This window comes from Chanodichthys erythropterus, chromosome 4 (genome assembly GCF_024489055.1).
Source record: "Chanodichthys erythropterus isolate Z2021 chromosome 4, ASM2448905v1, whole genome shotgun sequence".
In the NCBI taxonomy this organism is placed as follows: domain Eukaryota; kingdom Metazoa; phylum Chordata; class Actinopteri; order Cypriniformes; family Xenocyprididae; genus Chanodichthys; species Chanodichthys erythropterus.
This window is the reverse complement of record NC_090224.1, coordinates 39021377-39044218: the sequence shown is the minus strand read 5'-3', so window position 1 is coordinate 39044218 and position 22842 is coordinate 39021377. Positions and strand designations below refer to the sequence as shown.

General features: G+C 39.4%; 2 protein-coding genes across 15 annotated transcripts in view; both read left to right on the top strand.

The window, feature by feature from the left end:
- Nucleotides 1-13686, top strand: part of lama2 (laminin, alpha 2) — a 167209-nt gene extending 153523 nt beyond the window's left edge. For 4 of the 8 annotated variants that reach the window (XM_067384974.1, XM_067384972.1, XM_067384968.1 and 1 more), the window contains 12 exons: nucleotides 325-534; nucleotides 4338-4489; nucleotides 4566-4742; nucleotides 6114-6324; nucleotides 8991-9044; nucleotides 9446-9558; nucleotides 9632-9821; nucleotides 10140-10298; nucleotides 11992-12145; nucleotides 12232-12362; nucleotides 12440-12662; nucleotides 12794-13686. In XM_067384974.1, the coding sequence (XP_067241075.1) occupies nucleotides 325-534; nucleotides 4338-4489; nucleotides 4566-4742; nucleotides 6114-6324; nucleotides 8991-9044; nucleotides 9446-9558; nucleotides 9632-9821; nucleotides 10140-10298; nucleotides 11992-12145; nucleotides 12232-12362; nucleotides 12440-12662; nucleotides 12794-12948 (1929 nt within the window). In that variant the 3' untranslated portion in view covers nucleotides 12949-13686. The remainder of the gene's footprint in view (nucleotides 1-324; nucleotides 535-4337; nucleotides 4490-4565; nucleotides 4743-6113; nucleotides 6325-8990; nucleotides 9045-9445; nucleotides 9559-9631; nucleotides 9822-10139; nucleotides 10299-11991; nucleotides 12146-12231; nucleotides 12363-12439; nucleotides 12663-12793) is intronic. The other 4 variants (XM_067384976.1, XM_067384975.1, XM_067384969.1 and 1 more) reach the window with 2 other exon arrangements.
- A 2390-nt stretch (nucleotides 13687-16076) lies between these two features.
- LOC137019468 (enoyl-[acyl-carrier-protein] reductase, mitochondrial) lies at nucleotides 16077-22677 on the top strand. Of its 7 annotated transcripts, none has more exons than XM_067384960.1 (11): nucleotides 16077-16268; nucleotides 17167-17231; nucleotides 17373-17549; nucleotides 17692-17823; nucleotides 19561-19704; nucleotides 19788-19890; nucleotides 19993-20095; nucleotides 20170-20243; nucleotides 20315-20375; nucleotides 21997-22069; nucleotides 22152-22677. In XM_067384960.1, exons 1-11 carry the CDS (start codon nucleotides 16120-16122, stop codon nucleotides 22310-22312), a joined length of 1242 nt encoding a protein of 413 aa, XP_067241061.1. In that variant the 5' UTR covers nucleotides 16077-16119; the 3' UTR covers nucleotides 22313-22677. The 7 variants fall into 7 exon arrangements, with proteins under 7 accessions (XP_067241061.1, XP_067241062.1, XP_067241063.1 ...); XM_067384961.1 differs by having other exon boundaries at nucleotides 16085-16268; nucleotides 17167-17222; nucleotides 22152-22645; XM_067384966.1 differs by having other exon boundaries at nucleotides 16180-16268; nucleotides 17167-17222; nucleotides 17452-17549; nucleotides 22152-22622.
- Nucleotides 22678-22842: the final 165 nt, after the last annotated feature.

The window sequence follows — 22842 nt, the reverse complement described above, 5'->3', positions numbered from 1 at the left end:
GGAATACTCTGTGTGTTTTTAGAAAGACGGTTTTCCATTCATGAGTAAAAAAAAGATCTGTGGCTAGTATTACCTAAAGGCATAGTTTTCCCAGAAATGATCATTCTGACATCATTTACTCAAACCTGTATGACTTAGTTATTTTGAAAGAGTGTTTTTCTCCATACAATAATGAGGTCCAATGTTGTTAGAACCTCATTTTTCTGCAGAAGAAATAAAGTCATGCACGTTTTGAAGGACATGAGGGTCAATAAGTGATGACCTGTAGATTCAGACCTGAGCTGTAAAATTGTAAAAGTCTCATAAGAATAATTTCTCTCTCAGAACCTCCACACCGTGAGCTTCCCCAGGCCCGGCTACATGGAGCTGAAGCCGATGTCGTTTGACGTGGGCTCCGAGATCACGCTCTCCTTCAGCACCAAAAGTGAGAACGGCATCATCCTGTTCGGCAGAGGAGGATTGACGTCCACGCAGCTCACGCAGGGCCTGACGCCCGTCCACATCCCCCGCCGCTCACGCAGACAGACCGGAGAGGTGCGCACACACACCTCACACACACACCTCACACACACCTCAAACTAACACTGCACTTGCGTTCGGCACAAGTTGTTTTCATTGTTACCAGATTTGCATGATTTCTTTAGGTAATTGTTCTTTAGGTAATTGCAGCAATAAACCCTATCAAGTGGGCGCAGTTCATTCAATCTGAAGTTATTACTGAATTCAATACATTGTGAAAGAGAGCAATTTAAAAAGATAACATTACTAAAAACGAGTCGCCTTTTAAACCTAGTTCACTGCATTGCATAGTTTTGCAAAATCCCACTTTTTCCAGGCGATTGTCCGGTGCGCTATTCCTCCCGCCTGTCTGAGCGCCGAGGAAGGTGATTATGGGTAATGGTGGAAGTCCAGGGAGTCGCGGCCTTCAGTACGAGATCATAATGAATCCACGGGGTTACGGGGGTCTCACAGCCCATAAAAGAGATTTATTATCCGGGCAGGTTTGTAATTGCCTCTGCCCTTCAGCAAACAAAAGTTGATCTTTTTCTGTTACCAGGTGGACTAAAGGCCAGGGGCGCGGCGATCATTTTAATTATAATATGACTTTCCACATCTTTGTCTGTAACGTCTTCATCATCCTCCTCTCTCTCCAGCTCAGGGGCAGCACATCAATTATGCGGCGTATCTGTAGTAAGCAGTCGGCGCTCTCTCTCACCTCCCCGTGATACTCCGTTCGTAAAAATAGATTTACAAGCCGCTGTTTTGATGGATCGCGTCCAATTTGCGATAACCCTCCTGGGAGAGGGTGCCGGACCGCCACCTTTTGAAAATCATTATCGCTCGTAAATTAAGTGGGTGTCATTTTGCACGAGTGCGACTTCGAAGAGGCCAAGGGTTTTCTCCACCGCTCCTCATTCATTCCTCCAATTTACGGCGTGTCCGGGGTCACCTGCGCTGCGTGCGGCTCGCCTGAACGGCTCCGTGGGCTCGGAGAGAGGAGCCTGCTCTCGCATCGCTCTCCTCAATTCCAGTGCGGCGTGGAGAGGGCGCGAGTGTGCTCTGAGAGCCGTCCGTCTGATTACCGGCTCCGCTCGCTCCCCCTGAATATATCAGGCATTCTCAGTGTGAAGACGCCTGAGCGTACCATTTTTATCAGAAGTGCTCGCTCGCTTTTATCTTCAAAGATATTTTGTGTTGGGGATCTTCCCTTTGTAAAGGAGGCAAACATTTAAAGTTCTAACCCTCTGCATCAGAATACAATGAAAACAAAATGTTCACATTTTATAAAGAAATGTGAAATTTTCTGAAGAAAATGCGAGTGGTGCTTGCAAAGCTGTTATTAGAGGTTCAAGCGTGTGTAGCTCTGAAACTCTATTGTAATTGTTCAATTTTCCAAGGAAATTCTCCCCTAAAAGTGATCAGGCAGACCAAACTGTTAGTCGTAGAGACTTGAAACTTTGAGGGCTGGTAGTACTCACACCGTCTACAATGTCACCAAGGCTCGCCCCAATCGGCCTGACGGGGGCGCTACAGCGCTCAAAAGTACCAAATGGCTCGTAACTCAAAACGAAATTTTGGGGTATTTTGATTTTTTTGAAAAACCTACTTTTGCGAACTAGTCCTAGGTTTTTGACCCGATCTGGACCAAACCAGTGCAGAAATGTCCTCTGGAGTCTGAATATCAATAATTATCAAAAAAAGTCGAAATGTTGGTTCACGGTTGTTAAGGGGCTCCAAAACGTATTATGTGGGCGGAGCCACTTCTACTAAAATGGCTATAACTCGAGAAAGAAATTAGATATTTGCACCAAACTTGGTTCACGTGTGTATGAGCTCAATCTTTGGTCATGATAAAAAAAAAAACACATTGATTGGACACTAGGTGGAGCTATAACTTGAAAACAACTGTAACTACCCAACCGTTAGTCCGATAGATTTGAAATTTGGCATGCAGTGTCTAGGTCCAAGGAAGACAAGATGGTCTATGAGGACACTGGCGTATCTCAAAAAACATGGCCGCCATCGGCCAATGAAATTTGAGCGCCTATTAGACGGTTAATGGAGACCGATCGGAACCATAACTCGGTGGGCGTGTTCAACTCATGGCCCTAGAGGTCTGTAAGAATTTTGAAAGAAATCAGCCACTAGTTGGTGCTAACAAGTTTTACACCTCAGTAATCACATGGTGTTTCCTCATGCTGAACAACTTTGCCTCAAGAACCAATGCTGTCAATCAAATTGTTCATTAATTATTTACGAATAGCTGAAAAACCTACTTTTGCAAAATAGTCCTAGTTTTTTCACCCAATTGGACCAAAACCAGTGCAGGACAATTCTCTGAACTCTCTAGATCAATAATTCGTTGAACTTTACCCTTTGGGTCACTATAACAGGGTCATGTAGAAAATGGGCGTGGCTAAATATACCCAAAAGCCTATAAATCCTATAAAAGAAAACTCAGAACTTCATGGAATTAAGTGAGCACATGCGTCATATGACTGTAAAGAAGCATGCCAACTTTTATAGAGATCGGACCATTGGTGGCGCTATACCTGTGAAAAAGCTTTTAAAAAAACGTATGTTTTTAATGGTTTTGGCTGAAAATATATATAACTCTGGGTGTGGTTGATTTATTTTCACGGGAACATTTTTTCCTATCAAAATTTTGATAGGAAGTGGCAAAAAAATCCAATCAAAGTCTTTCATGGGTCATTTTTTTTATGCTCTCATATATATAAGTGTCTATAACTTAAAAACGATATGAGATATTTTCACCAAAATTAGCACACATATGTATGGACACACTTTGAGGACACCCCAAAAAATGGTGGAGATCAGGCAAAAGTTGGTGCTCTAACTGTGAAAAAAACCTTTAAAAAACATTTAAATTGCCTGTATTAGCTGTAAATGATCTATGATCCAAGTGCTTACATGCTATAATAAATTATAAATATGATACCTGTTTATGCATGTACTTAAAGGCCTTAAAGTGCTTGAACCCCGATGATTGCTGCTCGCAGCTATATTTTTGAGTAGTTTTAGAGCGTTACACTCAGGGCCTAAAATTAACACTCACCAAGTGCCAAATGCAAGTAAAAATCAGCGTTGGTGAGTATATGAAATGGTATTAATCGCCAAATGGAAAGACAAATTAATATATTTTTGATGAAATCCGAGAGGTGTATGACTTGTCCATAGACAACAATATAATCAACACTTTCAAGGTCCAGAAAGGTACTAAAGACATCATTAAATCAGTCATGTGACTGCAGTGGTTCAACCTTGATACTTTTTGTGCTCAAAAACAAAACAAAAATAATGACTTTATTCAACAATATCTATGTAATATATAATATTACTATATAATATATAATACGTATATTCTCATACGTTGTTTACATCCAGCACATCCAGGTTCATCGCCAGAACGCCGACTCATTATTGGCTGGCTTTGCATGCGTTGTGCTGATCACGTGATTAGCTTCGGCCAATACTGAACCAATTTCATCAAAAATATCTTAATTTGCGTTCTGAAGATGAATGAAGGTCTTACATGTCTCGAACGACATGAGGGGGAGTAATTAATGACAGAAATTTCATTTTTGGGTGAACTAACGCTTTCAGTAAAGTGATTATGGGAATTTATGTAAATTGACATCACTAGTAACTAGTAAAGGTGAATTGTGATAGTGATTTACACTGATCTTTCTTATGAGAAGTCTTTCTTGTAATCACTCACTCAGTAGGAGATGAACACATGAAAACACAGCCCAGAGATCAAGAACGTGAGGTCGGTTTCTAAAACTCATCCCGTCTGTCCTTCTGTCTCTCTGCAGCCCTTCCTGTCTGTGCAGCTGAATAAAGGAGCTCTGGAGGTGCTGGTGTTCACAGGCAGCAGGAATCCACGCAGAGCTGTCAGAAAACCCGACAAGGGAATCTTGCATGATGGGAGAGAGCATTCGCTGCGCATCCTGAGACTCCCGGGAGCGTAAGCCCACCCTCTCTTTCTCTGCGCTCGTGTTTCTCAGGCCTCTTCAAAGCTCATAGAGCTTGTGTTTGTGCAGATCTTTCTCTGTGCAGGTGGATGAGGAGCCGCTCATGCAGCAGGCATTACCCAGCGATCACCCTCTAAGCATCCATCGGCTCTTCGTCGGCGGGATCCCGGTTGAGATAGAAACAGGCGTACAGCGGCCCAACGTGCCGTTTGAGGGCTGCATCTGGAACCTTCTCATCAACACTGTGTAAGTCCAAACTCCCTCATATCACTCTTACAAACACAGCTTCTGTGCTGGAGTTAATGACTTAATGCAAATTCATGCAAAAGTGTCCTTGTTTATATTACACATAAGAAACTTAGTCATACTTTTTCATTTTTGGGTGAACTACAAGTTTATAACCACATAACCGCCCTGTTGTTTACTCAGGATTCAATGGCATCAGTCTGTAAACCCCTTTTTGGTTATAATCAGTGCTTTATTTTTTCGAGTGGTGTTAGATATAGAGTGACAGAAGCGTTTCATTCATTAGTTTGGTATTCCTTTCGGTTGGTAAAACTAGTTTTGTTCACTCTTAAGCCCAAAGTATAGTACATGATGCGAATTGCGTCATCAGAATGGTTTGTGGATAAGTTAATTACTGAAAAAAAAAAATGAAATGCACACATTTAATTTTTTTTTGCAAAGTTTATCCATAACGTCCATGGTTTTCCAGTGGAATCGGGCTACGTTAACACTGTTGCCGCAGGTTGTTTTTCATGTTCGCGGGTTGAAGCGACCCCAAATAACTAATTTTACCAGGGTAACCCTGCCAAAAATGAAATTTTTACCCCCCAGAACATGAATTTTACTAAGGGATCCCCCCTGAAACTCGATTGGGTTAGTTTTGAGCAGCAATTTACAAGGTAGTCAAAGAAAAACTGCATAAACAGAACAGACCGGAACGCATGCAAGCTACAGCGACAGTTGAGGCCTATATAGACGACAGATTGAACGCCTGTATATGCATACGAGTTAAATGAAGTACACTTTGCAAAGCTGTGCGTTCGACTGTGCTTTACACTAGCATACGCATAAAAAAACCAAGTACACCCAGAGCTTAAGCACCAGATTTCTCCTAACGGCAAATCACTGCTTTCTTTTATACAGATAATAGCATGGCAAAGACGTTAGCAAGCTTTTCGAGGTCACCTTTAACAGCTCAAGATAAATGTAGCAACCTCCAGAGCACAATTCACTGCAATATGTCACTGGATTGTGCTGTGGTGACTCTGAACACCAGCGACTGGTGTAAACATTGACCCATTTTTTCCCAGCCTCCCGTGGCTGTAGATTAAAGGTCTTGTTTTCCTTCCAGTGCAGTTTTGAGGTGCAGTCATAAGCTAAACGCTGTATGACATTAATAATCACAGTTTTTCTTGCTCTAATGAGGAGTATGAATCTCTGCCAGTGGGCTGTGCGTCTTTTCCACTAGAGCGAACCCCATTGCCCTCTACCGCACTCATTTAAATGAGTCTGTCCTTGCTCATAACTGTGTTCATTATTCACCTGATTGGAGTCACGTTGTGTCATCATTCCCTCAAGAGCGGCTGTGTGTTGTGTGTGTCAATGAAACAGCCCGGTGGACTTCTCTCAGCCCGTGGCCTTTGAGAACGCAGAGATTGGTCAGTGCCCTGACTTGGCCCCGCCTCCAGCCCCGCCCCAGATCCCTGAAGAGGAGGAGGAGGAGGAGGAGGAAGAGGAGGCTCCGCCCAAACCAGCGCTGCCACATAAAGAAGTAGATCGACCTCGACCTCCAGCCTCCACTGTACGTCCTAACAAAGGCATTGTGGGTAGAGAGTGCTGTGTGATTTCTGTAGTTAAAGTTCACATACTTACACTATTCAGAAAAAGTCTATACTGCTGGCGATAGGTAAGTCCACACATATGTAGTAAATGTTGGCACATACATCCGTTTGTCCAGTATCATTTGTGTTTTCATGGAAGAACTAAGAGCTAAATTAATTATCACACAACGCTGCTATGGCGGCTTCAGATTCACATGTAGGCTGCACAATTTGGCCAAAAAATGTAAGATTATATATCAATATGACAATAAAATATTAATAACAGTAATAATATTTATTATTATCCAAATAAAATATTAATCAAAATAAGAAATATTACTTTTGTACAGAAGAGGATTAGGGCCAAGCAATAAAATAAAAAAACTCCTGAGATTAAAGTCATTATAATGCAAGATTAAAACTTGTTAAATTTCTAGAAAAAAAAGCTGAAATACGTCAAGAATAAAATCATTAAATTTCAAGAAAAAACGCATAAAATTTCAAGAAAAAAGTCTAAATAAAATGTTGAGAATAAACTCATTAAATTTCGAGAATAAAGTCATGTTTCAAGAAAAAGCTCGTTAATTTTCAAGAAAAAAATAGAAATGTTGAGAATAAAGTTGTTTCAAGAAAAAACTTGTTCATTTTCAAGTAAAAAGTCGAAATAAAATGTTGAGAATAAAATCATTAAATTAGAGAATAAAGTCGTGTTTTGAGAAAAAACTCATTAAATTTCAAATCTAAAATGCTTAACATGGTTTAATGTATTATTAAGACAGTGGTATTAAAAGACCAAATTCTGTACACACTTTATTAATAACCCATACTATGTGAAGATGAGCATAATGACTTCACCCTAGGCTGGACGAGACATTTATCTTTCTTTTAGGCTATTTAATAAAGTTTGTGATTATGTAGAAATTGTCCTTTCTGTTTCCGTTTGCACATTTACAGTAAAACACATCAACGCCACTTTTTCATTCTTGAATTGAACATTTGCCCGTATGGTGATCAGATTCACTGTTCTCTGCCGCACTGAACTTGACGTGACGCGTCTGATGTGAGGCGTATGACGCTTCATCCGTAGAGCACACACAGAGAGATCACGAATACTCTTCTTGTGCTTGAACCAACAAATACACATAAATGTATGGCAAAAGTTGGTATCGAGAATTGTGAAACTTCACTGGTATCTACAATTTTGGTAGCTTATTTTTGTGTTATTGAACGAAAGAATAAAATATGGCTTGACTAAGTGATGTAAGTCTGTCATGTCCTCTATCAGCAATGAACACTGATCAATGTGAGCTTATTCTCAACTTTTTACGTTGACTTTTTCTCGAAGTTTAAGGAGTTTTTGAATGATTTTATTCTCAACATTTTATTTCAACTTTTCTCTTGAAATTTAAAATTTTTTTTCTCGAAACACAACTTTATTCTCAAAATTTAATGATTTTATTCTCGACATTTTATTTCAAATTTTTTCTCGAAATTTATCACGTTTTTTCTTGAAACGACTTCATTCTAGAAATTTAATGATTTTATTCTTGACATTTTATTTCAACTTTTCTCTTGAAATTTAACAATTTTTTGTCGAAACACAACTTTATTCTCGAAATTTAATGATTTTATTCTCGACATTTTATTTCAACTTTTCTCTTGAAATTTAACAATTTTTTGTCGAAACACAACTTTATTCTCGAAATTTAATGATTTTATTCTCGACATTTTATTTCAACTTTTCTCTTGAAATTTAACAAATTTTTTCTTGAAAAGCAACTTTATTCTCAAAATTTAATGATTTTATTCTCAAAATTTTATTTCACATTTTTTCTCGAAATTTAACAATTTTTTTCTCGAAACACAACTTTATTCTCAAAATTTAATGATTTTATTCTCGACATTTTATTTCAAATTTTTTCTCGAAATTTATCACGTTTTTTCTTGAAACGACTTCATTCTAGAAATTTAATGATTTTATTCTTGACATTTTATTTCAACTTTTCTCTTGAAATTTAACAATTTTTTGTCAACACAACTTTATTCTCGAAATTTAATGATTTTATTCTCGACATTTTATTTCAACTTTTCTCTTGAAATTTAACAATTTTTTGTCGAAACACAACTTTATTCTCGAAATTTAATGATTTTATTCTCGACATTTTATTTCAACTTTTCTCTTGAAATTTAACAAATTTTTTCTTGAAAAGCAACTTTATTCTCAAAATTTAATGATTTTATTTTCAAAATTTTATTTCACATTTTTTCTCGAAATTTAACAAGTTTTTTCTCAAAACACAACTTTATTCTCGAAATGTAATGATTTTATCTTTTTCAACATTATATTTAGACTTTTTTATAGAAATATAATAAATTTAATCTAGCGTTATAACATCGAGATGGTTTTATTATTTTATTATTACTTGGCCCTAATCCTCTTCTGTACTATTGTAATAGTTTACTGTAGGAATGAGGGATTCTATAAGTGCAGTATTTTACATCACATTTTGAACACGTTTATCTCAAATCAGGGGAGCCGTGTTTGTTTTCTTTCCTCATCACAATGCTTTAGTGCTTCAGTGACTGACAGTGAGTGTCTGGGATGTTTGTAGAAGCTTCATCTGAGCTCTTTTGTCTCTTTCTGCTGCTGTCACTCTGCTGCTCACAGGCCACGCCTCCCACCAAGGCCACGCCCATCCCAGACACGCCCACCGAGCCCGTGGTATTAACCTACTCACACACACACACACACACACACACACATTGAATATTGCAGTTCCTCTATTGAGAGGCACACTGAATGATGCTCTTGGCCTTTGACTGACTGTAGCAGTGAACTTTCATCTGCTTTATGCTGCTTCTGCTGTTTCTGCAGCTTAGCTTTGATTTCTGAGTCCCAGTATTGTTCAACAAGCTCTTTTATCTCACAAGACAATTGAATTGCTCATGGTAGGAGTCCAGTCATGTGAGCACATGAGACAGGACCTCCATTCGCTGTTCTCTGGCTCCATCTACTGCCTCTATAGTGTAAAATAGCAGTCAAACATTTCTGAAAATCATGCTCATGAAACTCATGGAATGTTTGGAATGAGTTTGATTGACATGTGTTCTGTCCAATCACAGGTTTCATGTGCAGCAGAGGCGGAGCCTGTTGTCCTGGAACTGGCCAAACAGTTTGGTCTGTCCAGAAACAGTCACATGGCCTTCGAGTTTGATGACAGAAAGGTGAAGAACAGGTGAGTGTGAGTTATCATCATCATCTTCATCCTCCTCGTCCTCCTCATGTGTTTGTGTGCATGTGCTCGTCAGGCTGATCATCGAGTTCGAGATGCGCACCGAAGCGGACTCTGGGCTGGTGTTCTACATGGCCAGAATAAATCACGCCGACTTCGCCACCATCCAGCTGAAGGAGGGAATGGCTCACCTGAGCTTCGACCTGGGCAGCGGGAACACCTCCGTCAGCGTGCCGCGCATCATCAACGACGGGCAGTGGCACAAGGTCAGAGCTTTTGACCTTTGACCCCTGATGTATGTCATACGTGTTTCTTGAACATCAAATCATCATATCAGAATGATTTCTGAAGGATCATGTGACACTGAAGACTGGAGTAATGATGCTGAAAATTCAGGAATAAATTACACTTTACTATATATTCACATAGAAAACTATGGGAGTTTGTTTCGGCCACTGAATAAAAAAGAGGCTTTTTATCTCATAATTCTGACTCACAATTGCGACTTTATATCACACAATTCTCAGAAAAAGTCAAAATTGTGAGATTAAAACGAGCCAGTAGAATAACTCGTGTGTTTGTAGATCCGTGTGATGAGAGAGAAGCAGAGAGGGATCCTCACGATCGACAGCCGCTACTCCAAACACACCACCAGCCCGAAGAAAGCTGATATCCTGGATGTGGTGGGGATGCTGTATGTGGGCGGTTTACCGCTCAACTACACCACCAAACGCATCGGGCCCGTGAGTGTGACGCCTCATACACACATCAAAACACATTCAGAAGAGTCAGGGTGTGTTCATGTTGATTGTGTGGCGAGGCCAAAGACCAATTTCCAGCTAAGGCTGAACAATACAGTGCTACTAACTTACAGAGGTCTGGATTTTACTGATGGCTAGGTTGGCCCACGCTGCCTGATAACTGATTAATCGACTGCTAGTGTTTAAAATGGACACTGAATGAAAACAAACATAACACATAAAATAGTGCTGAGCTTTAATAGTTATAAAAACAGCACTGAACCATGAAAATGTACTGTACTTTTTAAATTTAAAAAATATTAATATATTAATTATACCTTGATCATTCATGTTAGTTTATAGTGCATTAAATAATGTTGAGAGATACAACTTTAAAATGTATATGGGTTATTAAAGATGAAAAAGGGTTTTCAAGCATCAAAACAATAAGCTTTGAATTGTTGTTGTTTTTCAGTACATCAGAATATTTCATTTGTTTGTTTTTTTAAGAGCAAAAATTAAAAATCATACATTTTTACCGTGATTTACAGAAGACACGCACTAAAATGTCATGCAGTGAAACAATCTTGTCAGGCATATTTACAACAAAAGTCTATTTATGCCATATTAAAGACTAATTACTTTTACCCCTAATGTTAATTACTTGTAATTTTACATTTTTAAACTTTGCCACTATCCTAGGTTTTGCCCATTTGTCAGCAAGAATTCCTTACTAATTTAAAATGCAGTACAATTTAGTATGCTTTTATATATTTTAATGCGTACAGATCAGAATAAGTGTGTTTCAATTTTTACATAAATAAAAGTGTCAACGGAACATTATTTCACCCACATTTTGACATTTTATTCCCCCAAAACTTATTTGAAACCTTAAAAGGATTTTTTCCTGCATTTAATGTGCTTTCTATGTATATAAAATCACTTTTGTAAACTTCTATTGATGCGGACATCTAAATGTCTTTGACCCACAAGTAAATGTTGAAATTAACAATGAACGATACTTTTATTAACCTTAGTTAATGTTACACTTGGACTCGAATGCATTTCTGATTTGTTTCTGCCGGCTTTGCTTTCTCATGTCACTAGCTTTAAATATGCAACTTTGCTGGATAACAAATGCAAAAAAGTGACCAGCTGGATATAAACGAATGCAAATACATGGTAACGATCATTAAACATTCGGTTGGTGTGTTTTTGTCACATTGTTTTAACCGTTTGAGGTACTGCTAATGTTAGCGTCCTCTCAGCCTCGAGGGCGAACACTGCTGTTCATCTAATCAACAAATGATTTACTTTATAATGACATTAAAACACGTACAGTAGTGTGTTACATACCTTTCCACTGTCTGTTTTAAATCCACATCTGAAGCACAGCTCAGTCTCACGTGTCAAAACAAACTCCACGAGGTGTCAGTGGTTTTTATTTGACCTCTAGAGGTCGCTCTCGTGCTGTATAATGACAGCGGACCCGTCTCAGCCTCTCCAGCAACAGATGCAACCCGGAAAAACTATCCATATGGATTTTTGCCAGTTTCAGCAATCAGTTATCGGTGCCGATGTCGACCTCTTTTAGCTTTTGGGGCCGCTGTACGCTATATGACTTTTGTCATTTCAATATACACATGAATGTTTTGTAATAAGTTGGCATCATGTGACGCTGCCTGTGCTTTTGCAGGTGCTGTACAGTATCGACGCTTGCATTAGGAACTTCAAGATGATGAATCTGCCCTTGGACATGGAGAAGCCCACGTCCAGCTACCGCGTGGGCTCCTGTTTCGCCAACCCTGAGAAAGGAACTTATTTTGATGGCACGGGTTACGCCAAAGCTGGTGAGGCTCAATATTTCAGCTAGTCATTTGAAAAAACACCATATTGTAGCAGACGTAGAAGTGTGATGATGGTGTCTGTCGCGCAGTGGACGCGTATCGAGTGGGAAATGACGTGTCGGTGGATCTGGAGTTCAGGACGGCACAGAGCAGCGGCGTTCTGTTCGGCGTCAGCAGCCAGAAGATGGACGGACTGGGCATTGAACTCGTCAATGGAAAGGTCTTCTAGATTTTCCTTGTGTTTTCATATTAAGTTGTTTTCTTGCGAATAGTTTGTTCATTAGAGTGTCTGTGCAGCTTTTGCTCCATGCTGATAATGGAGTGGGACGCTTCACAGCCGCGTACGAGCCCGGGCAGGAGGCGGGGCTTTGTGACGGACAGTGGCACTCTGTCTCCGCCCACAAGCTGAAGCACCGCCTGGAGCTCATCGTGGACGGCAGGAAGTCCGAGGCAGCGAGTCCAGACGTGCGCTCTGCCTCCGCCGATACCAATGACCCTGTGTATGTGGGCGGATACCCCGGTACGTCAATCAAACTCATTCTGGGTGATTTTGCCATTGAGATGAGATGAGATTCACCCTATTGAAAATTATCATCTTATGTGAATATTTGCTGATAAATGTCTGAGATGGTGTTTGTGTGTTTGTTGCAGAGGGTCTGAAGCAGTTCGGACTCACTATAAACACTCCGTTTAAAGGCTGCATGAGAAACCTGAAGATCACTAAAGCTGGGAAAACTCTGGAGGTTCAGATGAACAAAGTCCTGGAGCTCAGAGGAGTTCAGCCACTCACCTGCCCTGCTAGTTAAACACACACACACACACCTTTAACCAAATACAGTGTCACCTGATTCATTTGTCAAAGTGAATCAGTTCAGTAACAATCTACATGACAAAGAACAGAAAGTAAACTCACAGAACTTAATGAATCACAGCTGAATAACACAAGGAATACTAAAAAACAAGAAAAATGTCATCAGATAATGTTTTACTATACTATAAGGTCCCGTTAGTTAACTTTAGTTAACATTAACTAAATACATTTGTTACACTATGTATTAATCCTTGTTCATGATAGCTAATAAAAATAAATGTATTCATTGTTGGTTCACGTTATCTCAGGTCCATTAAATAACATTAACAGATGCCGCTTTTTAATAATGCATTAGTAAATGTTGAAATGATTAACTAATGTAGTTGACTAATGTTAACCAATGGAACCTTATTGTTAAGTGTTAATGCTGTAGTTCATTATAAAACTGTGTATTTGAGTGAATTGCAGACTGTTCACAATGAAAAGTCAAACGTAAGAAAGCAGGCCACACATTTTTTCTGTGACCACAGTATGAATGTAGCCTAAAATATCGAAGTACACTTGAGGAATCAGGGCGGCTGTGACACACTTCATCCGAGAGCACTGCCAAAGACGATCCTGTCGAGAGCTGAGACGTTCCTCTCTTGAGGTCTCGGTGTGTGTGATTTGCATGGAGTGATTACATGTACTGTGTAAAGATCAGTATTTCAAAATAAAGAAATATCCCCTCTGATGGCACTTCATTTCGGCTGCTGTGTGTTTCATTGTGTCGAAATGATCATTGAGCAATTTAACAGCCTGACCTCAAATGGATCATGGGTAAGTAAAATGTTAATAAATGTATTTGTCAAGCTAAATACACTGTTAGATGAGAATAATAGTTATGAAAAACTCCAGCATCAGTTTTAGTGGTAAACAGGCTAAATAGATCAGTGTTTTTAGACAGATTAGGATCTTTCTGAAACACATTTCTCAGGAAAACTGCTTATAGGAGAACCTATCGAAACTGTTAAGGAACTTACACTTTTAGGTCTTGTGCTCGATGATAAACTCCACATATGAAAGCCTTAAAGAAAATGTTAAAACTTTGGATTTTATAAAGATACTGGTAAAATCAGATCTCACTGAACTCCTACAGAGACCGAGTCAGATGCGGGAAGTATTGTATATGGCTCAGCAAGGAAATCATAAATGCTGGATACTGTTCATCATCAAGAGATGAGCTTTTAGGATCTGTTCAGTCTTCAAGAAGCTTCACTCCAGAACAGACGTCTGAAACTGGATTTACAATGCGCTCTTTCCCCCAGAATATGAAGCCAGACCTGAGTATGATACACCTTTAAAATGAGGATAAAACCTTACTTCGACTTAATTTGGAGAACAATTTTTGCACTATTACTCCCTGGGATTTGAAAAGGCCAAATGTTATATTAACCCTGAATCAACACACCCTCTTGAATATCGGCAGAAATGTTTGGAGTTAAAGGGTTAGTTCACCCAAAAATGAAAATAATGTCATTTATTTCTCTCCCTCATGCTGTTCCACACCCGTAAGACCTTCGTTCATCTTCAGAACACAAATTAAGATATTTTTGATGAAATCCGATGGCTCTGTGAGGCCTGAACAATGACATTTCCTCTCTCAAGATCCATTAATGTACTAAAAACATATTTAAATCAGTTCATGTGAGTACAGTGGTTCAATATTAATATTATACAGTGACAAGAATATTTTTGGTGCGCCAAAAAAAACAAAAACGACTTTTCAACAATATCTAGTGATGGCCGATTTCAAAACACTGCTTTAGGAAGCTTCGGAGCGTTATGAATCTTTTGTGTCGAATCATGATTCGGATCGCGTGTCAAACTGCTGAAATCACGTGACTTTCTGATTCATAACGCTCCGAAGCTTTTCATTTTTGGGTGAACTAACACTTTAAGCCCTGTATTCACAGAGCGATCCAAAGCAGATAATCGTGTATCGATTTTTTTTTTTTTAATCTAGGTACGATCAAGTTGTTTTTACTAGATGCAGTTTTGGTCATTTCAAAGCTTACATGTGGCTATTAATTAAAAACATACTAAGTTCACATACTTGTTTCTATAAAAAACAAAGCTACAGATACTTTGAAATGTGCATTCATGTTTTTGTTTTTGTTCGTGTGGTCCCGCCCACTGCCAGTTTACCCTATAGTATTCGGTTCGACACCTTGGGTTGCCATTTGGTGGAAAACACAGTGTAATGGAAGCCAGCAAACAAACTGGGTCAAAGATCACAGATTCTACCCCACCCAAAAGCCCCGGCATGTATGGGAGCATTTTTAAAATGCGGATAAATCAAATTACAGTCTCCTCGCCTTCCATCGTCACTTCCTCGCTCCTGTTGCGTGTCCTCAATCTGAGTGTTGAGTCTGAGGAGGACAACTCTCTCTAATATTTTGAGTTTAGACATTTCAACATATTCAGTATTACATACTGTTATTACTACTATTACAGTTTCCCAGATGACTGTATGATATATCACATGGTGTTCCACAAGGGTTTGTTCTCGGGCCGCTTTATTTATCATGCAACATGAAATGAATGATACTTTATATATATATATGAAACTAAAGATGCGAGAGCGAGGAGCTGACTGACGAGACGATGTCGGAAGATTTTTGCAAAATTTGGGAATCAAACCCAGTCAAGTCAAGTCAAATTTATTTATATAGCGCTTTTTACAATTGGTAATTGTTTTACATCACAAAGCTTTACATATTAGAAGCACAGAAAAAAAAGAGAAGTGGTTAAAAATAAGCTTTACAAGCAAGCGTGGTAATGTATAACATATACAGTGCTAATAGGGAACCTGCAAAGGATTGTGTTTTTCTAGTTGTTGTGTTTTTCATCAAGAATAATAACACCTTTCAAGCAATTGAATTTGAGAAGCAAAAGTAAAATCTGCACGGGCATTCATAGTCTATTGTGCGGAGCGTTATCAGTTCGTTCCATGTCACATCGATTAACCAGTGTGAAAACTTCCTCACAGCATTCCTTGAGAAAAAAAAAAGTTAACTAAGTGTGATTTCCTGCTTGAAAGACTGAAAGCAGAACTGTTAAAAGGAAGCATTATTTTTTAAACTATTAAGCTCACAGTTAGAGGACAGAAGAGAGAGAGAGAGTCATGCTCATCAGAAGTCTGCTGCTCAGAGCTGCCCATGATGGGACGATCCTGCTGAAGGTCCGTCAGAGATGCTCTTCAGTGTGGAGAGAGACTCATCACTGCTCGGCTTTAGTTTACAGAGAACACTCACATGACATCGATACTGTCAGGTATGGACATTTCAGTCTCTTTAACTGCTCATTCGAGTTCATAACCGTGTATTATGGTGATTTTTAGTCTTAATTATAATGTAAATGTGACTTTTATTTGTGATGAATGAATAAGAGCCCAAGGTCAAATGAACTGACCATAGCAATCATGATTGGCATATCCAGCCGTCTCAATCAAACTGTTGTTTTCTGTTGGTGGTGGTGGTTGTGTTTTTTTAGAGTCCGGAGTTTCTTAAAGTATTCAGACCCCTTCTTTTTCACATTTTCTTATGAAATATCTGAAAATATTGCTACAGTTGCGAGAAAAAATATGTGAACCACTTGCAGAATCTGTGAAAATGTGAATAATTTTAACAAAATAAGAGGAATCATATAAAATGCATGTTATTTTTTGTTTAGCACTGTCCTGAGTAAGATATTTTACATAAAAGATGTTTACATATAATCCACAAGACAAAACAATAGCTGAATTTATTAAAATAACCCCATTCATAAGTATGTGAAGCATTGATTCTCAATCCTGTGTGTGGTCACCTGATGATCCACGACTGTTTGTGTGTTTTGTGATGGTTGTTCATGAGTGTCTTGTTTGTCCTGAACAGTTAAACTGAGCTCTGTTCTTCAGAAAAATCCTCCAGATCCTGCAGGTTCTTCAGTTTTCCAGCATTTTTGCATATTTGAACCCTTTCCAGCAGTGACTGAATGATTTTGAGATCTGTGTTTTCACACTGAGGACGACTGAGGGACTCAAACTCAACTATTAAAAAAGGTTCAAACATTCACTGATGCTCCAGAAGGAAACACGATGCATTAAGAGTCGGGGGGTGAAAACTTTTGAACAGGATGAAGATGTCACAATTTTTCTAATTTTGTTTAAATATCATTGTTTTTCATTTAGTACTGCCCTTCGGAAGCAACAGAAGATACTTGCATGTTTCCCGGAAGAAAAATTAAGTACATTATGTAAAATATCTTACTCAATACAGTGCTAAACAAAAAATAACATGCATTTTATATGATCTCTCTTATTTTGTTAAAATTATTCACATTTTCACAGATTCTGCAAGTGATTCACTTACTTTTTCTTGCCACTGTATATTGTAGTTCTGCTCTTTGTTAATCGGTGGATTAACTGTTGGACGCTTGTGAAAGATCTCACTGACCGCTGGTCATTTGTCTTCAGGATGGAGCAGCTGCTGTTGCCTCCAGTGAAAGATGGCTCCGTGAGAGTCCGCATGCTGGCGGCTCCTGTCAATCCTGCAGACATGAACATGATCCAGGGTAAAGTCATGACACACACATCTTCATGTCTGTTATTCCTTCTGTCTAGTGCTGTTTAAATCAGATGCTTTATAGTTATACTCTTTGGCTGAACACGATGAACGGACTATAACGGGTCATTGGTTATGTGTCCATACTGTAGGTTCGTACCAAATCTTGTGCCCCCTCCCGGCGGTGGGGGGGAATGAGGGCGTGGGAGAGGTGCTGGAGGTGGGCAGTGATGTCACATCTCTCCGACCTGGAGATTGGGTCGTGCCCATAGATGCTGGCTTTGGTAAGGAGATATTCACTTTTCAACATCAAAATCTTAAACTCTTAAGTACAACTTTTGTGTTGCAGGTCATTTAGACATGCATTGGTTTCCTTGCAACTTACCATAAATCTACATTATGAAAAACACTAAAAACACTTTTTTGTTTGTTTTTGCCATGACCACTGAGGTGCAAATACCTCCAAGTATAAATAGTATCTAACACTATTTGTACTTCTCAAACCCTTGAAAGGGTAAAATGGGTTTCTCATGCTTCTTCTCAGTGCTGCAATAGCAATTGAGATCCAAAACTAACAACCAAAAACATCCTTTGACAGATGTTTTGACTCTAGATAAAGAAAGTGACTTTTCCTTGAATGATTCAGAAGAAGAGTCTTCATTTTCAAGAAAACTTTGAGTCTTACATTTTCAAGTTCCATAAGTGTTTTGTATATTTTAGTGTTTGACAAGAATAACTAAAGGTTTCTGACTCTTTGCTGTTCATTTTTGGCAAATTGTATGGAATCCAATGGGGGGGTCAATCTGTTCAACACAAAACACTTCTACACATCTCTGTGTCCAATATTCAGAAATTGAAAGAAGAAATAACCAGTGTTTCAAACATTTTGGAAATCGAAACCGACCCCACAAAAACAGGAGGGCTTTCAAGTCAACATGGAATTTAATTCCATAATGTGTATTTCCAAATGCATTTCAATAACATTCAGTGAGCGAAAGATTTAATGTGGGACTTGATTGCATCCTTTGGAATTTGATGACAGGCAGTTGATCAGCGAGAGTTTTGCTGGTCCCAAAGGAAAGTCCTTTAAGAGTTGGAGAAGGTTATTAAATTCTGATGAATGATTACAAAGAAGTATGAATTGCTGCCAATATACTGAATAAAACACAGTGACAGTGCAAAGTGAAATGCACTCCCAACATTTCAGCCCAAAACCTGGAGCACTGAAGAAACCGTTTACGTTTTCTGAGATTTAGGGAACGAGACATCGTGACAGTAGCTGAGCTACGAGGTAATCCTTTCTCCTTATCAATCCCGATTGAATCCCACTGATGCAGGTGCATTGGCCAATGGTGTTTAAGCCTGGCATTTTCATATAAATATGAGCTGCAAGCCAAAAACCACTAGCTCTAGTCATATGACTAGGACGATACACTCGGCCATCTCTTGTTCCCTACATTTCCATGAGCCAATGCCGTTCCCTTTCGATTGCAGTTCTCTCGACATTGCATTGTCTAATCACGCCGCATTCTAGAACTTGAACCAGAAAGAAAATAACACCAGTTCACGTTGGCATCGCCAGTGTTTACCAAAACAGATAAGGTATAATATGGTAGTATACCACGGTATGAACCATAGAGGGAGTTTACACAAGCTCTTCACAACAGAGGCTAGGAAGATGAGATTAAAACGGTCAGTGCAGCTCTCTTGCTCAGAAACACCTGTGAAGTGAGAGGAAACATCAAAGAACCAGCCTATATCCTGAAGCCATGCCTCCCGTGGACTCTAAGCCAGGACAATCACATCTATGATCCACTGTGACAGCCTCTGTTTCCAAACAGGCATTCCCTAAAATCCAGTACAAGCACAGTTTTAAGAGGGAGTACACACAAATCCACACAAATCCACCCGTTTCTAGAGGCTCAAAGGAAGGTCCCAGAACTAAGACCAATTCCCATGCTGGAACAGTAGATGCCTCACACTCCTGAGAAACTTGATCACCATCATGTTGTGTGTGTCAGGCACATGGAGGACAGGAGCTGTGTGTGAAGAGGACGAGCTCATATCTGTTCCTAAAGACATCTCTCTTCTGGGGGCCGCCACTGTCTCCGTGAACCCCTGCACTGCCTACAGGATGCTGCACGACTTCCAAACGCTCACCCCTGGTATGATTCGTGGTTTAGTATTTCTATCTTACCGAAGGAACAGTAAGTCTTGAGTGATTTGTTGAGATCTGTGTGTCGTGTAGGCTGTACAGTGATTCAGAACGCCGCTAACAGCGCAGTGGGACAGGCTGTGATTCAGATCGCTGCGGCACTGGGCCTGAAGACCATCAACATCATCAGAGACAGGTACAGAAGGCCTTGAGAGCGGAGGAAACGATGAAGACGTTCTTTGGAATAATCGCATGTGGTATAATGGCTCATATCATGTATCGTATTTCTTGAACTCAGACCAAACTGTGCAGAGCTGATCGATGAGCTTCAGTCACTCGGAGCTGATTATGTCATCACAGAAGAGGAAGTGATGTCATCAGGGTTTCATCGGGTCTTTGAGGTGGGGTATTCTGCTCTTCTGCAACCGTTCGGTTTCTACAGAATTGCTTAAACACAGATATTGCGTTTCTGTAGGAGGTTCCCAAACCTAAACTGGGCCTGAACTGTGTCGGGGGCTTGAGCGGAGGACTTGTGCTGTCCAATCTTGAGTAAGTTTCACACGCACAGTGCAGTTTTATGAGAAATTCAATGTGTTGATGGACATCCTCTTTTATTTCAGTTATGGAGGAACGATGGTCACATACGGAGGGATGGCCAAAAGACCCCTCCAGATCCCTGCTGTGAGTTTATGATGTTCAATAATAATACTGATTAACACAAATCACGTGTAATCAGCAACAGCTGCTATTAATACTTCATCTAAATCTATTAACTAATATAGAGGATTAACAAAGATTATAGAACTTATAGTAGCTACTTTGTGTATACTTTTTAAAAAGTGCACTTGCAGATAATACAATATAATTAAAATTAAAGGCCACTTAAGTGTACTTAAATAGAATATACTTTAATGACAATATTTATTATCATGCTTAAGTGCACTTTTTTTTCACAAGGGATGTGACTCGTATTGTTTTGAATGGGAGAAAGTGTAATATGGCGGAATAAGTCCCGCCTTCTAAATAAGAGCCAATCGCCGACTGGTAAAGTCATCGCGTGACTTCAGCGGCCGTTAGAATCACCGGTTTCTATAGAAACAGTCAGACGCGCGCCTCCGAAGAGACGCGCATTTAGGTCTGCGCATACGCATTAGCTCGATCCAGCCTGAAAAATAGTTTTTTTTTTTTTTTTGTCATGATTCGAGCGTTTAGAAACTAAATTTATGAGCCGGTTGTTGTTAGATTTCATTGGTGATTTCAAATATGAAATTTAATCGTAAGGTTGCCGAACAGTTTTGGAGAATTTGATGTTTCCCCATTCAAAGAGATTGCATGATGCCCAGAATGCCCGAGAGGCGTTTCAAAGATGGCCGCCGAGTGAAATGACTTGTCTTAAAGGGACTTTGAGATTAACTAATCAGTACATAATAGCAAATCTGACAGTTCTTTATTGGCTAATCAATGATTACTGAAAGAGATTATTATCATTAAGAACTACTAACCAATTAAGAATTACCAAGTGTTATGATGTCACTGTCGCGACTGTAAGTGATTTTTTTCAGACTAGTCCCATGTTGACATAATACTTCAAGGCAAGTTGCGATTCTTTTAAAGTTTTGATCCATACGTCCAGTAAAAGTAGTAAATTACAGCAAATAAGTGTAATTTCTGTGGTAATCAACAGCTTAAAGGCGACCTATAATGTAATAATACACAGATCATTTATTATAGCTTGTCAAATTTGCCCCTATTTGGGTGTGAGCAAAACCACGCCGTTTTTGTGTGTGTCCCTTTAAATGCAAATGAGCTCCACTTTCCAGAAGAGGGCGGAGCTTTAACAGCTCAACAACAACAAAGCTGGAGAATCTCACGCAGACAAAATGAGGATTGTCAGTAACGGTGTTCAGCGTTACAGTCGACACTGATGGTTTATGATTGCTCTCAAATGCTGTGAATGCTCTAATATTTTTTTCCAAAATATCACTCGGACAGAAACGCTCCTTTTTTAGCAATCGAGCTTGCCAGGGTCAACTTTAGGCTATCCAAGCTAACGAGACTCTAAATAGTGTTCAGTGCTCATCTGTGCAGCCAGTGACAGAACAGTTAGCATGCTTTGCTCCAACTTTTGCCATGGTGTTAGATGCCATGTTTTCTGGGTTGATAGATGCACAGGAGACCCGATTATAGCAGTTGAACACAGAAAAAGTCACATTTTCATGATATGTCCCCTTTGTATTTAACCCAAAGCATTCCTCAAAAAAACAAAACAAAAATCTGACATATTCTGTTTCCTCCTGAGCAGAAATCCTTCATATTCCACAATGTGACTCTGAAGGGCTTCTGGCTGACCAAGTGGAAAAGACGCCACAGAGAAGGTAAAGCAAAGATATAATGTCAGAGCAGCTGCAGGCCATATGGTTTCACATCTTAATGTTCTGTGATGCGTTTCACCTGCAGATAAAGCCCAGCTGAAGGCCATGTTGGATGCTGTGTGTGACCTCATGAGAGCCGGACAGCTGTCCACACCACACTGCGTCCAGACGCCATTTCAGCACTACACACACGCGCTGCGAGCTACTGTACAATCACACCGCCGCAAACACGTTCTCATCATGTAGACGCTGTGTTCTTCACATTAATGACATAAAACGAGGAACTGTAACAATATAAACGTGTCAGTGGTGCGCTGTTTGCTAACACCACAACAGGAAAAAGCGCAGAAGAAGAACAGACGATCTATGCATAGATATGTTCACATGTAATCTCAACCAGTGTGCAGAAAGACATCAATAAAACAGCTTTAGGATGATCTCATTTAGCGTCACATCTACCTCAGGTCAGTCATTCAGTGTCCACATGTTAGTTCACTAGAGAAATGAACTCTAGAGGAGCATTTCACTACGTATATGCATCATTATATTTACTTTACTTGTTAGTAATGTCTTATTCAATATATGTTTAAATAAATTTGTCATGAAAAGAAGTTATGAACCATGGGTTAACCAATCCCAAAAGTCCTTTGAGGAATGAGTAGACCAAACATGTTATGATTCTTCTTCTCTACGCTACACAACATCACTGACCAGAGCAGAGAATAAAACACACCGGACAGAGATGAGGAATTACACATTTATTTACAAAAACATTT

Bases quoted from the DNA above. Each gene is read 5' to 3' on its own strand.
- LOC137019468 (XM_067384960.1), top strand. From the start codon at position 16,120: ATGCTCATCAGAAGTCTGCTGCTCAGAGCTGCCCATGATGGGACGATC. The intron at 16,269-17,166 runs GTATGGACATTT...TTTTTCATTTAG, and splicing joins CATGACATCGATACTGTCAG to TACTGCCCTTCGGAAGCAAC. The intron at 20,376-21,996 runs GTGAGTTTATGA...CCTCCTGAGCAG, and splicing joins GACCCCTCCAGATCCCTGCT to AAATCCTTCATATTCCACAA.